General features: G+C 41.6%; 2 protein-coding genes across 2 annotated transcripts; one reads left to right on the top strand and one right to left on the bottom strand.

Moving 5' to 3' along the window:
* Positions 1-170: 170 nt before the first annotated feature.
* On the bottom strand, positions 171-4,895 carry LOC134091789 (opioid growth factor receptor-like protein 1). The gene is made up of 8 exons (XM_062544454.1): positions 4,579-4,895; positions 3,724-3,807; positions 3,592-3,624; positions 2,923-2,971; positions 2,762-2,840; positions 2,609-2,675; positions 2,330-2,478; positions 171-2,199 (listed from the first exon to the last, which is right to left on the bottom strand). The coding sequence occupies exons 1-8, from the start codon at positions 4,831-4,833 to the stop codon at positions 1,017-1,019; spliced, it is 1,899 nt and encodes a 632-aa protein (XP_062400438.1). The 5' UTR covers positions 4,834-4,895; the 3' UTR covers positions 171-1,016.
* A 5,530-nt stretch (positions 4,896-10,425) lies between these two features.
* On the top strand, positions 10,426-11,675 carry LOC134092677 (potassium channel subfamily K member 9-like; the record flags this gene model as incomplete). The annotated part of the gene is made up of 2 exons (XM_062545705.1): positions 10,426-10,922; positions 11,149-11,675. Coding segments are annotated over exons 1-2 (840 nt in total), but the record flags the coding sequence as incomplete, so codon positions are not given.
* Between the last annotated feature and the right edge of the window lie 3,373 nt (positions 11,676-15,048).

The raw sequence follows: 15,048 nt of genomic DNA on the forward strand, positions 1-15,048 counted from the left end.
CTCTAAAGTTTTGTGTCTATGGGGAAGCAGTGCAAATCTTGGACTTGGCCATATTGATTTCGCCGTTTATCTTTTAAAGCATCTCATTGCCTTGACACAAGAAAGTGGTGAACCGTATCGGTGAATGAATAAAGACTATTGTTTATCCATAACAAGAAAACAAAAAAACAAACAATGAAAAACATTTTATGAACACTGAAGAGAAGCCAGAACTGAAAAAGGGGAATATGTGACACACATTTCTGTGTTAAAACAACATTAATGAAACAATCATTCAATTAACCATGATGCCTAATGGTAAAACAAATAGGTGTATCATGGAATTTTAAAAGGCAGGACATCTTGAGATAATCTGTTTATGATACAGTAACTCTTATCTCCAATAAATCTGCAATAAACTATAAGTACTTTCTCTAAATGCTTGTGGACCAGACCAAGATAAACAACATGAATGCGTATATTGTGCTTTCCCCATTAAACGTATGGTGCTAATATTACGTTAAGAATGCATTTTTGTTTTACATGGTTCATAGTAGTGATGTACGCTGAAGGGAACAATATATATTGCTGATATTCTACATGCTATCTTGAGTATTTTGCATGTCTTTTAATGTTGCATTTAAAGTCAATTGTTGCTTTTTATTCGACTCTCAGAAGTTCAATAAAACACCACCTTTATTGGTTAATAATGTGCATGCTTTCACTGCACTCAAGTCAAAACTTACAAGCTACTCAAAACAAAAATAGTGCATAGAAAGGTAAAACATTCTCTGAACATAAAATATTTGCAGTATGTTGCCTATACTCAATCCTCATTGGCAAATATATCAATGGCTAAACATACTGTAACTTTGAACACTCTCACGACTATGGCAGGAAGAACAGCCATCTCCTTTACTGATTCAGGTGGAGTTGCTGAATTTCAGTGAGATAATTTATTCAGCTCAGTGCTTGAATTCTCAGCTCCTTTTTGCTTTTTGGCACATTACATTGACTTAACACCTATATTTGCACACTTATTTGGTGCTACTTCGCGTGGCTACTGATTCATCAACCCGTAACTCAGACATCTCAGCTGACAAATCAACAGGCTCCTCCTCAGTATCTTTGTTATTTTTCTGATTAAGATCTGTTTGCACTATGTTCTCATTAACCTGACCAGAGTCATCTATGGAGGAGCTGGACTGGTTACTACCTCTTTGGCAATCTGAGGACAAGTTGTCATTACCTGACTCTGCTGTTGTTATTTTAGAAGGTTCTGTAGAGCTTCCTGTTGTCCTAACTCCCTGGTTTCCCTGTTCTGTACTGCCGTCAGGATTGTTCTGAGGAAGAACTGTTGAGGTTTCATCTTCTATTTGAACACGTGATTCATCTTGATTTGTGCAACACTGATTGGTATCTTCAACTAATTTCACTGTATTTAATGGTAATGGCTGATTGGATCCACTGGCTGAGCTGTCATTCTTAGCCGTTGGCATGTTGGCACTTTGTCCTGTTTGTTTGTCACTAATGTTAATCTGTGCGTCACCTTCCACTTCAGTCGTTTCATGTTTTTCACCATCTACTTTATTGGCTGATGTTTCATCATTCTTATCAGGGTGCTTGCTGGGTAAAGATTCACTACCCAAGCTGGAGCCATCTGGTCTGCCTTTGTTCTCTTGTTTGTCACTAATGCTGTTCTTTGCCTCCATACCATCACCTGCCTCTTCAGTATTTTGATGTTTTTCACCATCTTTTTGATTGGTTTCATCATCCTTATCTGAAAGCTTGCCCTCTGAAGATTGACTACCCAAATTGGCATCATCGGGTCTGCCTAAATCTTTCTCCTCTTCTAACTGTGAACTGACGGCGGACTTAGTTTCATCCACAGAGTCAATCCCTGTTTCTACCCTATTGAGCTCTTCCTGGAACTTTTTCTGGACCCACTTGGGGCACCATGTAAATGTATTTGTTCTCTTTCCACTTCCCCGACTATGTTGGAACATTATGAAAGCTTCCTTGATCAGTTCTTTGCGCTTTGCTTTGTCAAGGATGGAAAACAGAAAGTAGTCCAGGACGCTCTCCTTCACATTTGGGAGCTCCCCGTTCTCAAGGGTCTCCTTCAGGAAGAAACGGACCAGAGGTGCTTGATAGTGTTCGAATCCCAAGGTGCCCAAACACTTAAGGATTCGAGTGATGCGAAGGCTGTTGTGTGTATACCTGTCAAAAAAGATGAGCTTGATAGGTTTACTTCTTCTCGGTATATCTGGAACCTTTTACAAGTGACTTAAATGCATATTTTGCATTTAGGGAGAATCTTTTCTTCAATGAGTAAGAAAAATATATTTACCTGTTGAGGTTCTGAAAACGCTCCTCCCAGTTGTCTGCCCTTTGTACATCCCCTGTCTTATCGTTCACCAGTTTTATGCCATAAAAATCCAGCATCAGCTCATACGAGATTCTCAATCTATCTTTCGCTGTCTCATCTTCTTTGAATGCCTTGAGAAGGAAATAGAGAATAGTCTTCCACTTATACAATAATAATATTCACATTGTAAAAGGTATTTTCTCTTGTCACATTTGCATTGCATGGAGATGTAGACAATACATGTTTTCATACTTGACTAACCTTTATCTCATCTTTTGTGAGTTTATATGCTTGAAAGTTCATACCATCCTCTCGTATTGGGAAGAGCCTGGCATAACAAAAATGTTGAGGTCAGTGTTTTCTATTACATTTTCAGATGGGAAATGTTGTGTTAATTTAAATAAACTAACTGACCACTGGATGAATGTGTGCACTCTTTCCAGGCTTGAATAATCACCCTTCCATTTATTGTGGAAGTCTAATATGGAGAGGTCTGAAAATAACAAGAACAGAGGTTAATGTATTTTTGGGGAGGGCTTTTTAATATAAACTGATTCTATTAATATTTGCCTTACCATCAGGTTGAGATTTTTCTTCATTTTTGTAGAACTTCAAATTGGGTTGCTGTAAACACATAGTATAACAAAACAATTGTCACTGAAATCCTATTTAAACTGAGGAGAAGCACTGAAAGAAATGTCGTCTAATTAATATATATATTATTTTCACAATGAAGATGTAAAATAACATATACAGTGCCCTCCAACAGTATTGGACATGCTTAAAGTTAAATATAAAATCATCTTTTGGAAATTGATCTTAATGCCTTGAATGAAACAATGAGGAAATATTCAACCTTCAAGGACATCAATTTTCTTTGTGAACGAAATGTATTGTGAATGAATAAACGTTTTCCTTAAAATACAGGGGTCATAAGTATTGGAACGCCCATGTTAAATTCCCATAGAGGATTTTTATTTTTATTTAAACCCTTCACCATACTACGAGTTTGGCATGCTTCATGTCAGTAAAATAAAAATAAAAATCCTCTATGGGAATTTAACATGGGCATTCCAACACTTAATATTTCCTCATTGTTTCATTTAAGGCATTAAGATCAATTTCCAAAAGATGATTTTATATTTAACTAAGCATGTGTTCCAATACTTTTGGAGGGCACTGTAAAGAAAATAGTGCATACAGTATAACACATTTACATTTAGACCATGGTACAATTTACTCACAAAATCCTGACAAGGTAGAGGATCCCCCTGATCCTGTGGTAAACAATACAGCACTTAATGATCTTAGTTGATCACGAATGAAAAATAGAATTTCCTAAAACTAGTAAATCTGATGAATCTGATATGACTTACTGGATAGTCATGTCTGTACGTCTGCATATCCTTTGCAGCACGTATGTTTCTTCCACCCCATGAGTAGAGGCTCGGCCTATGAGTCTGTAATAATGGTAATAATAAGATCAAAATGGTGTTGCGAAATAGGCTATGATATACACAGGGTAGCTGTAGGCGTACGTTTGCATCCAAACATTTTATGTCAGATATGTTAAGCAACAGCAATAACTGCTAACTTACATTGGGCCACAATTAAACAGACACAACGTTGTGAAGCACAAAACCAAGCAGATATTTTAAGAACTATTATGTTCCAGCAATCACTCCAATGGTGATGATTCACAAATCATAATTTTTCAAGTAGATCAAGTAAACATTTTATAAACAGCAATAGTCTAATGCTGAGTGACCCATAATATAGGTCTACCTTTCTAGCATGACATTCAACAGGGCTCTACCAGCTGACAAATCAGGTCAAGCTGGCTGGCCAACTCTGTGTGGCTTCCTCTTTGAATATTGACGTTTGAGTGCCCTCTACCGACACACTTGATTCAGACTACCGGTAGAAAAAGTGTAGACACTTGAGGCCAGAGCAGAAATATAGGCCTAACTGCCAAAGTATACCGGTAGCCTACTCATCGTGCTGTCTATTAACACGTAGGCTAGCTACTGCAAGAAGCTGGGCAACATAAATTTAAGATAGTCTAGCTCACAAAAAATCGAAGAGATCTGAATCTTCTGAATCTGGACATTAGTTTCACTTTCGTTGATAAAGCCCTCAAGTTCGACAAATAGGGCTTATGTAGACTACCATCTCTCACCCTGGGTTCCGCAGTAGTCAAGATAGACTAATTAAGAAGTAGGCCTAGTTACCTTCGAGGTTGCATTTGTGTTGTCCTCATCGTCTTCCCACGTAGAGTCATATTCGCAAATGAAGTCATCAGACTCGCTGTCATAGTCGTTGCCTTTAGGACTAGTACTACCACAATACATAACTGAATTAAGTGTAAGTGGTACCCAATCCAACAAAGGACGAGCAAAGTAGGAGAGAATATTTACAACGCAGTTGACCAAGCGTCTGAAGGAGATCATTCCTCGTCGTGAATTGTTTTCCCTAGACCGCGTCATTGACTCAGAAAGAAAACCGAAAGTAGCGTCACTTCACGTAAATGAAAGTCTCAGGAAGACAGTTCATTTAAAATATGTACACACGTGCACAGATCCTGCTCAAGCGCCTGCCCCATACTCCGACTTCATGTTCTTGCAGGATATTATTATTTATCATTATTAGGCACATTATTATTACATTATTAGGCATATTATTATTTATCATTATTAATTGGACTAAAATTATATAGTAGGCCTAGGCCTAAGCTATGCACGAAACTATTGGCCTCTAAATCCGCTTTCTGTTTACGCGCAGATGTTTACGCAAGCACAGCCCTGCCCAATTAGCTGTTTGGTAAGGCTACTGGCTTCGGCGCCTATTAGGTTACACCTTTCCAGTTTAACACTGATACAGCAATCCATGAAGGGCCTATAGCAAAAAAAAAAAAAGTTCTGCTGTAGGCTATATCATGGATCATTAATACAGTGCCTAGCCTATAGAAAATCATCATCAGACCCGGCTGCAGAGAGCAGTGATAAAGGGGGCATTTGAGATTTTCAGGGGGGCACTCTCAATCGTAAAAGGATTAGGCCAAGTAAAACTGAGGGGGCACCTTTTTTGTTTGAGGGTGCACCGCCCCCTTTTGCCCCCTTTTTAAAAAATGGGTTTTGATTTCAGGTTGTATGACAAATAAAGTAGGCCTAACTATTTCAAAGGGCTATGATGATTTTCTATAGGCGCTGTAGGCGCTGTAGATGTCTGTGCACAACGCTGCACTTTTACCCCACTATCTGGGTAACAATGACAAGAAACAGTCTTTTAATTCCCTTTTGCAATATACGAACCAAGTTCTTTTTGGGCTTTTCCCCCCACTGTGCAGTTTTATCCTATCTGAATATGCAGAAATAAAAAATGTAGCCTAGATGAAAAAGAACAGCGTCCATTTCCCTTTGTACTTTCTCCTTACCAATGACATGTACAGTAGGTGAAGTAGTGATCAGTATTTTAAATGACTTGACACTGAAAAAACCTTGGAGATGTTTGTGAATTTCAAACAGAGCCCAGCACCACTGGTTCCCATTCATACTTTGCACGTGACATGACAACTACTGGCTGGCAGATAAGAACATCATTCTCCATCAACGAAATGAAAGTAAACTAATCAAGGATCTTGTCAGGAAGTCACCAGTTTTACCGTATGAAAGTTGGTGTTTTGAGGTGAAAACAACATGCCAGATAGTTTTTGTGAGATTGGATAAGCCGTGGTTACAGTACATTTAAAAACAAACAAAGAAAAAAAAACCTAGCTTTCTTATCAAGTTGTCATTAGCTGGCTGTGTTTCTTGCCCACCAGGTATCCATGGTAGTCACATGTCTGCAAAGTATATTATTGTTCTCAATTAGGAAGGAGACTGGAGCACACTGAATACACTTGCAGTCTTTAATGGTGCAAACAAAAGAACTGACGTTTCGACACTACTGTGTCTTCTTCAGAGTACAAACTCTCAACTCTGAAGAAGACACAGTAGTGTTGAAACGTCAGTTCTTTTGTTTGCACCATTAAAGACTGCAAGTGTATTCAGTGTGCTCCAGTCTCCTTCCTAATTGATTCTCCTGTAAGTCCTACTGAGAAGCACCTGAAACAGCAGAAGATTTTGGATTTTGGATGCGCAGAGTTCTTCATTTATACAAGACTATATTATTGTTCTCTGTGACTCCCCACTAAGCCATTTCCTGGACATTTCTAGGCCAGTGGTTCTCAAACTGTGGTAAGGGTAACACTGGTGGCACGCGGACTCTCTGTGGTGGTACTCTGGGAGTCTCCAAGATATTTTATTTCACAAAGACACAGTAATCACTTCAAATTATATGAATATATATAATATAATGTACCTCTACTAGCCTGACCACGCCCACCTAGATCTCCTTTCTGGGAGAAACTAGTCTGGAACATAATTCCAAGCGGTAACATTCTAATCTGAACAATGAAGCCTACCCGAAAGTGCGAAAAACTGCAATACCTCGAAACCAAACTTTATCTCTCCTGCTTCCATTCCAAATTTGTGAGGACCAATCACAAACTGCTTCTTCTTCATGCATTACGTGAGATTCACAAAGCATGAGATGGTGGTGGATGCCTTTAGCCTGGGAGAGCCCAGACCTGTTAGCAAATCTGAATTTGCTCTGCTGGTCAGTCTGGCAAGAAAGCCATTGACACTCATTTCCAGTGCTCCTATTTTCCTTGTTATTGAGTAAACTGTATTTAAAAGTTTCATTTTCACGAAAGACTTGATTGCTGCATTTCTGAAACAATTTGTTAAGAGTTTAACGCACCAGTTTAAGCCCCTGGAAGTCGTCAATGAAGCTTTCCCAGACCCACTCCCAATCTCAGTTGAAATTTGAGAAGCAATCTGGTATTTGCCTTATAAATGTCACACATTTTTGTGTGGGAGACGATGTGTTTCTGTTTTTTGTTATTGTTTTTTCATGTTCTAAAACGTAAAATTAAAAGTTAAGCATACATAGTACATCAAGATACACTGTGATGATAATGCTTCTGTCTCCAAAAACAGATTCTTAAGGGCAATCTAAACAGTAGCTGTACCCTGGCATTTAATTTAAAAGCACCATTTAATTGCTTTTAAAGAATGTAAATGGTGACTATAAGGAACTTATGAGTAATGCTCTCTATTATTCTATAACTGCAATAATAAACTGTTATTAAAACCACTGCATCTTGCATATAACAATAAATGTCAAAAGGACAAAATCACCAACCCTCTCAATGAAGCCAATACCATGCAAGTTGCCTGATTTACCCTGTTAGTTCTGCTGTCAGGCAGCTTGAACAGATACATTTGAGGATTATGTTCACATGTCATGCTGTTGCTTTGGCTTGAAACATATTTTATGTAATCAGTCAACTGCTTAGACTGCCTTCTTTATCAGATGTGACAATAAACTTGTTTGACGGAAAACCAGAGATGTCTTGATCTATAATGGCTAGTTTATTATTGATATAATTCTACTTCATATCATATTCAATTTCCCTTTCACTGAATTACAATTTATAAAGCTGTTGTATGAATACAAACACTTTCTCTCCTGTTCTTTTTCTCTGCTGTTGATTTCTCCTTCCAGTATGGAGCTTTATCTTCTAAGAACTGGCCCTGTCACAATTGGTCATGTAAGGCACTGTTGTCCCTGTTGGTACAATTAAATCCAGTAGGCCTATATGTATAACCGATTATGTAGGCTACAATAGTGACTAGTCAGTACAATTTATTTACTGAATGATGAACAGTTGATGTGGAGTTACATATTCAAACACATGTCACAGTTGCCAGTGCCCCATGGGAATTCCTCCTCCCTGCAAAAGGTGAGGGTCCAGGGGAATTAAAGATCAGTGGCTTTGCCCTTTGGATAACAAGCTTGACTGTGTTGCTCACCTCTGTGGTAAAGTTCAAGTTCTGGGTTGTTTTGACATAAAGTATGTGTTCCTGTGGGATAAATGCAAATGAACAGTCCTCATCGCAACAGGAAATCTATTTCACTGTATAATGTGTAATTCAATACAACTTATGTCAAATGTAGCTAATTGCACCTCACTGTCTTTGATCAGTCTCTTCAGTGTAAGCTATCAAAAAGTTATTGTGTGCATACTGTATGTCCTGGCTCTGTAAATGGAAAACAATCATAGTAGCAAGAAATAATACAATTCAGTCAGTCAACATATTGCTTCAGGAGGGTGGGGGAAAATGTGATGGGCCATTGGATTCCAATACCAAGAAACTTTAACCAGGATCATGTACTGCCGTTTGCTGACATTTAATGCCCTTTCATATTATTCAGAAAATATGGAATACCTGATCTTGTAAAAAGACATCTGAAAAGACTTTTCTGTGTGTTTATAGGCCTACAGCCAGTCTTTTTCAGTCTTCTATGCTCGCTGATAGTATTCAGAGAGTCAAATGTTTTAATTTGTCAGGAACAACTCGTGGATTCATGCTATTTCCTCTGCAAGATGATAACAATGCATGAAAAAGATAGCAGATCCAAGGTAAGAGTTCTCATTAAATGCCATATTGAGATGGAGTGCTTGCTTCATGTGCCGTGCCATAGAGAAAAAAAGACCTTCCCATATCTAATCAGGAATATGATATGTACACATGACTATATTGAAAGTACGCAATGTCATTGAAAGTGAGTCTGGTTGGCTTTCTCTTTTTCCAAAGCTGAATGAGCTTCCATCATGCTGTAACAACACTGATTAATCGCAGGGCTTTGCTATAATGCAGTGCGGGCAGTGAGTACACAGAACAAAAATACATGTTCTTTCCTGTGGTACCGGTATCAGCACAGTGACAGGCCATAGGGCTGCTACAGTATATTGCAGTGCGGAGACTACAGGCAGTGGGTGTAAACAGAAGAAAAAGACATGTTCTTTCCTGCGGTACCGGTATCAGCACAGTGACAGGCCATGGGCTATTCGATCGAAGGAGGCACTCGGTGTACTAACGACAGTGCATAAGGAGGGGCATGAAAAGACATATGTTTCACAGGAGTGGGGCCATAAATGTAGATTTTAATAGAGATAATAACACTCATGATGGAAGGGTCATAAAACCCACATGGCCAGTGGGACTCTCAGGTGCGGAAGCAGCTGTGTTAGCTATTCCAGATTGTCTGCTATTGGTGCGCAGGTTAGCTGTAGGCCTACCTACCCAGGAAATGACATTATATAACTGTGAAATCTACTGCTTGAAGCTATATTTATAACCATCATATGTAAAAGGATCCAGTGTTATTTCATGCGCAAATTCCATTAAAGGATGGAATGTTTGGTTTTGCTGCTCATTTTGTTACCTATACTAGAAATATGATTGTTGTTTCCCAACTCTTATTTTGTGGAAATGTTCCCTTTTGTACACGTGATGTATTGTGGTTATCAATAAGTTAGACATTAAAGGTCAGTTGCACTTATGCTCCCGTTCTGTCTATGAGTGTCTCACTTATTGGTTAATAATGATGAACGACGTATTTATCACCCTTGGAACTAAGTGTGCTTTCTTAAAGGTCAAACCCTGGCAGTCCACCTTGCCATTGCTCACACACACAGTAATACATTACCACCGTGTGCTGTGAATACTTCACCCGTGCACGCATGAGGAAGCACTGCCATTAAGATAGCGGGGTATGTAAAGGCCAGCTGTCTCCAGTAAGATGTTTCTCACTTAATGCGAGCTGCAACGGCAGCGTATGTTTTCCATTCCTCTTTGTTCTCTAATGATGTTAAACAAACACATAATAAACGGTGTTTGATAGCCTAATGCTGTAATTTTGATATTGATCGAACGGCCCCTTGCTTAAGTACTTGTTCATCATGTTGTCAGTTCAAGACACTTCAGCACCCTGGCTAGCGCCAAATCAGGACTGTGGAACGATACTGAACATGGATAGGAGTGTGTTAAGAGAGTGCAAGTGCTATCGATTCGCATGTTCTATACTCGGGCCAAAGTGGTTTTGTCGCTCAGATTTATTCTAGAAATAATACTAATGCAAACCAGGATTAAAAAGTTAGTTGACTGAATTGATTCATGATACTCATTTACGCGTGTTAAATTTCTTCGGCGATGCCCCTCCTCACCAACTCTACCACGTGTATTTTTGGAGAGGCGCCCGAGTAAGCATCTCCTCCCTTCCCAAACAGAACACCATCCTAAATCCCTACAGTTTTCAAATTATGTCCATCCGAGAGGTGAGCTGTGCCTACCTAGCTTTAGGAAACAAAGTATCATGTCGCATAGGCTACTCGAGAGTTCACCGATGAACATGCAAAACATTCGAACTCTTTGCTTGATTGTTTGCATGCTCTCGTACCTACTTGTTGGAGCCGCTGTGTTCGACGCGTTGGAGTCTGAGACGGAAAGTTCCCGAAAGAAAATGTTGGAGCTTAAACTGAGTGAGTTGAAGAAAAAGTACGGTTTTTCTGATGACGACTACCGTGAAATTGAAAAGGTGGTTTTACAATGGGAGCCACATCGAGGAGGAATACAATGGAAATTCGCGGGCTCTTTTTATTTTGCAATTACTGTTATCACCACGATAGGTAAGAATTCATATTTTAAACTGTTTCATATTACAAAGCATGATTCTGTAGTAGATCACTCTATTATTGTGTGAAAGTGTGGATGAAGTCCATTTACTGACCAGCAGACTCTGTTGGTTATTTCCAGAACTACAGTCTCTGAGATTTCCCCGTTACTGCCTCAAGTGATTTCCATAACAATTCTTTGACTCTTTTAATATGACTTTTGTGTGTGCATTGCCTTCAGGCTATGGACACGCTGCCCCTGGCACGGACGCGGGTAAAGCGTTCTGCATGTTCTACGCCGTCCTGGGCATCCCCCTGACGCTGGTGATGTTCCAGAGCCTGGGCGAGCGCATGAACGCCTGCACGCGCTACCTGCTCAGCCGCACCAAGCTGTGCCTGGGGCTGCGGCGCACTGAGGTCTCCATGGGCAACATGGTGCTGATGGGCTTCCTGTCGTGCCTGAGCGTGCTGTGCGTGGGCGCCGGCGCCTTCTCCTACTTCGAGGGCTGGAGCTTCTTCCACGCCTACTACTACTGCTTCATCACGCTCACCACCATCGGCTTCGGCGACTTCGTGGCGCTGCTCAAGCGCGAGGACCTGCAGACCAACATGGTCTACGTGGCCTTCAGCTTCCTCTACATCCTGGTGGGGCTGACCGTCATCGGGGCCTTCCTCAACCTGGTGGTGCTGAGGTTCCTCACCGTCAGCGCAGAGGGGCCGGCGGCGGCGGCGGCGCCAGCAGCGGCCGTGGAGGAGGCAAGAGGAGGACGAGGAGGAGGAGGAGGAGGAAGGAGGAGAGGGGAAGGGGAGAACAGGGGGAGGGAGGGAGGTGACCTGGAGGAGGGTCGAGGTGTGCTGGCTCCGGCTGCAGGACACAGGAAGGAGGTGAAGGCAGAGCAGGCGCCTCAAGCGCCAGGTGCGGGGGAGAACGGCTCGTGCCGGAGCAGCAGCCTGTCCTTGCCCGCCGACAGGGGCAGCAGCCGCGCCCACCTCATCCCGTCCCCCGATAACCCTCGCGGGTCAGCGTCGAGGGGGAGGAAGAAGAGGACGACGACCCCGACGACCCCGGCGAGGCCATCGCCGTCCCGCCTCCTCTCGTTCTGCTCGGCCGCTTGCTGCCATCGCCATGGTCACACCAGGGACAGAAGCCCACTGTCCTCCCAGCACGAGCTGCATGGCGGAGGAGGAGGAGGAGGAGGAGGAGGAGGAGGAGGCCACATCAACCCCGTCTTCTACAACTCCATCTCCTACAGGGTGGACGGAGCCTCCACCTCCCACGGCTCCTGGGCCTCCTCCTGGTCCCCGAGCGACTCCCTGTGTCCACGGCAACACTGCACCTCCATCCACACACACTCACGCAGGAGGTCTGTCTAGCTGGACCAAACACACATGTCTCCTTTTCACTCCCATTCACTTCATTCATTTAGCAAACTCTTATAGTCAAAGTGACTTCCAGAACAGATGGACATTTTCATGAGTTTGCCTGCTCTCTGGGTGCTGAATACTTGTGTTTAAGCGTTTGCTCTGCCACTTGTTTGGCTACAGAAACTGTGCTCTATATGTGGCTTATCATGTTGAGTCACATGACATGACATGACAGAAACATTTGCTATAGATAATGTAATATTGTACTTTTTTCTGTTTTACACACACAATTGTACAGATTTGTAAAGATGTTTTGTACATTTTGAGTATTTATTTATAGACTGCCACTGTGGGGAAAAATTAAGCCAATAAATATACTCTGGCTAAATGATGGCTTATGTTATGTACTGTTTGGGTCTGGATATGTCATCAAGTTCAAGATGCCTTATCTGATACTGTTTAGTCATTTGTTTTTCCTCAGATCTCCATCATGACTCAGCACCAAAATTTAGCCTGTTAATGAGAATTCACAGTCATGAATAAAGCCTTCTCATCCAGTTAGAGGATATTTAATTGATATCTTGGTTAAATATGAGAGGACGGATAAGAGCAAAAGAGCTAAGAATTAAACATTTATCTGGCTACTTGGTTCACAGAAGACTTGGGAAAATGTTCGGAAAAATGCAGCAGGGTGATCGTAGTCTAAAATATCTTCCATTTCTTATTGTTTTCTTCAATGTGCAGTTTGGATGTTCCTCTAAGCTCTTGTTTGCCCTGTGTTTCAACATTGCCTTTCTGGATTTCTCACAGTTCCTCTCATGCCCAGAGTCACCGATGAAAGAGCTTCCCTTAAAAAAAGTAGTGATTTCCCCTGCCACAGACTTCCATTTTGTGTCTTAAAATGAATCACTTAATATTTAATCATCTAATATATTGGCAGTTATATGAAATTTATGCATGAACATTTCATCCTCATCAAAAGCAGTTTCCCTCCAAGCCAAAGTGAATATTTCATGGGACAGAGCAGACAAGCGTTACCCGGTGTAACTTTAAGCAAACTTCCTGTATCATTCTGTTCAATAAACATACGTTGCCCATAAATCCACAGAGATCATATGTATCAAGTCCCCCAGCAAACTGTGAGCAGTGAGAATATAAAGTATCCAGACTCCAGACTCTAGCCAGTACTTCTATGTCCCTTGCAGACCTCTATTACTAATTATATTGAGTGTCTGTCTGCTTCGCTGTCACCTGAAGCTGTCTCCCAGCCAGCCAGAATTAGCTGAAGTCCTCTCAGCACTATAAGCTCATTGGCTTGGGTTTGTTCCCTTGGTAACATTGTCTATCTCAGCGTGTGTTAAAGTTAAGTATGTGTGTGTGTTCGCCTCAGCTACAGTGGGGGCTGGAAATGTGATGACAGCTGTTCTTGTGTTGTAGCCAGCCAATGGATACACTGTTTTATGCCAAAGCTAAGCAGATGTGGGTTTGGGTAATTCTGGATGGGAGACCTAAGAAGTTGAAGCTGCTGCTGGAAGAGGTGTTGGTACTGTAGGTACAGTAGCTACTATAGGTGGCAATCTTCCCTCTAGCCTATACTCAATGCCAATGCCCCAGTGCTGTGATGGAGACTCTGTGCTGTAAGAGATACTGTACAGTCCTTTGGATGTGATGTAAAACTGAGGTTTTGACTCACAGCACTCATAAAAGATCCAAAGGCACTTATTGCAAAGAGAATGGGTTCCCTAGTGTCCTGGCTACAGTATGTTCCCACCCTGGCCCATTCACTATATCTGCCCTACTCACTCCCCAGTGTAATTGAGAATGGGTTCCCTAGTGTCCTGGCTACAGTATGTTCCCACCCTGGCCCATTCACTATATCTCCCCTACTCACTCCCCAGTGTAATTGGCTCATTTGTTTATTCCCTCACTCTCTAGTGTGGTGTAAAGTTATGCGTTCTGGTGCGTAATGGCTGCTGTGCATCACCCAGGTGGGTGCTAGTCATATGCGGTGGGTTCACTGGAAAGCGCTTTGGGTACCTTTGGGTAAAGCGCCATATAAATCCAGCGTCTTGTTGTTGTTGTTGTTGTTGTTGTTGTAGAAAGTGATATTTGGTTCACCTCTAGGAAAAACATTAAAATATCCATCTAAGATGTAGGAGAACCTCACATGAACCTGAAGTGTTAGTGCTGAAAATGTACAAGTTGGTCACAATCAGCAGCACGCAGTGTGAAGTAATGATTCGAATTGAGACGTTTGTCATTAAATGTCATCATTTCCTAAATACGAACTGATGACAGACAGTATTATATGTCAATGTTATAGGGTGGCAATAGTGCATGTTAGTGCTACAATGCTACAATGCAGATCAACATTGTGTCACGGGGCAGTATGTCACAGGGGTGACAGTGGTACAATACACAGCAACACAAACACCAGCTGCAGGGCCGGCTCCAGATAAGAGGGAGACAGATGCTGTCCTAGAGATAAGAGGCCACGGCCAGCTCCCAGAGACCACGAGGAGACAGGAAGTCCCATTTGGTTAATAGACCTGTCCGGATCTTTTTTGATCACTCTAACTACCTGTTATTAACATCCTCACAAAGGACGTGGAGCGGTAAATCTTTAATTCGGTTGTAATGATTGATAAGGTAATTACCCCAAGGCAATGCTCTGCTCATATCTGTGGGCATGGATGGCATTTGAATCTGTGCACAAGCCACTATCACTAACGCACTGACATCTCCCATTATTTAGGATGTCATCATACCTTCTGCC

Source organism: Sardina pilchardus, chromosome 9 (genome assembly GCF_963854185.1).
Source record: "Sardina pilchardus chromosome 9, fSarPil1.1, whole genome shotgun sequence".
Taxonomy (NCBI): Eukaryota; Metazoa; Chordata; class Actinopteri; order Clupeiformes; family Clupeidae; genus Sardina; species Sardina pilchardus.

What these genes read in the sequence shown, in the direction of transcription:
- LOC134091789 (XM_062544454.1), bottom strand. Translation starts at nt 4,833, where the DNA reads ATGACGCGGTCTAGGGAAAACAATTCACGACGAGGAATGATCTCCTTC. An exon ending in CTCTACCTTGTCAGGATTTT is followed by an intron (nt 2,972 to 3,591) that starts GTGAGTAAATTG and finishes ATGTGTTTACAG; the next exon opens with CAACCCAATTTGAAGTTCTA. An exon ending in TCACAAAAGATGAGATAAAG is followed by an intron (nt 2,479 to 2,608) that starts GTTAGTCAAGTA and finishes TTCCTTCTCAAG; the next exon opens with GCATTCAAAGAAGATGAGAC.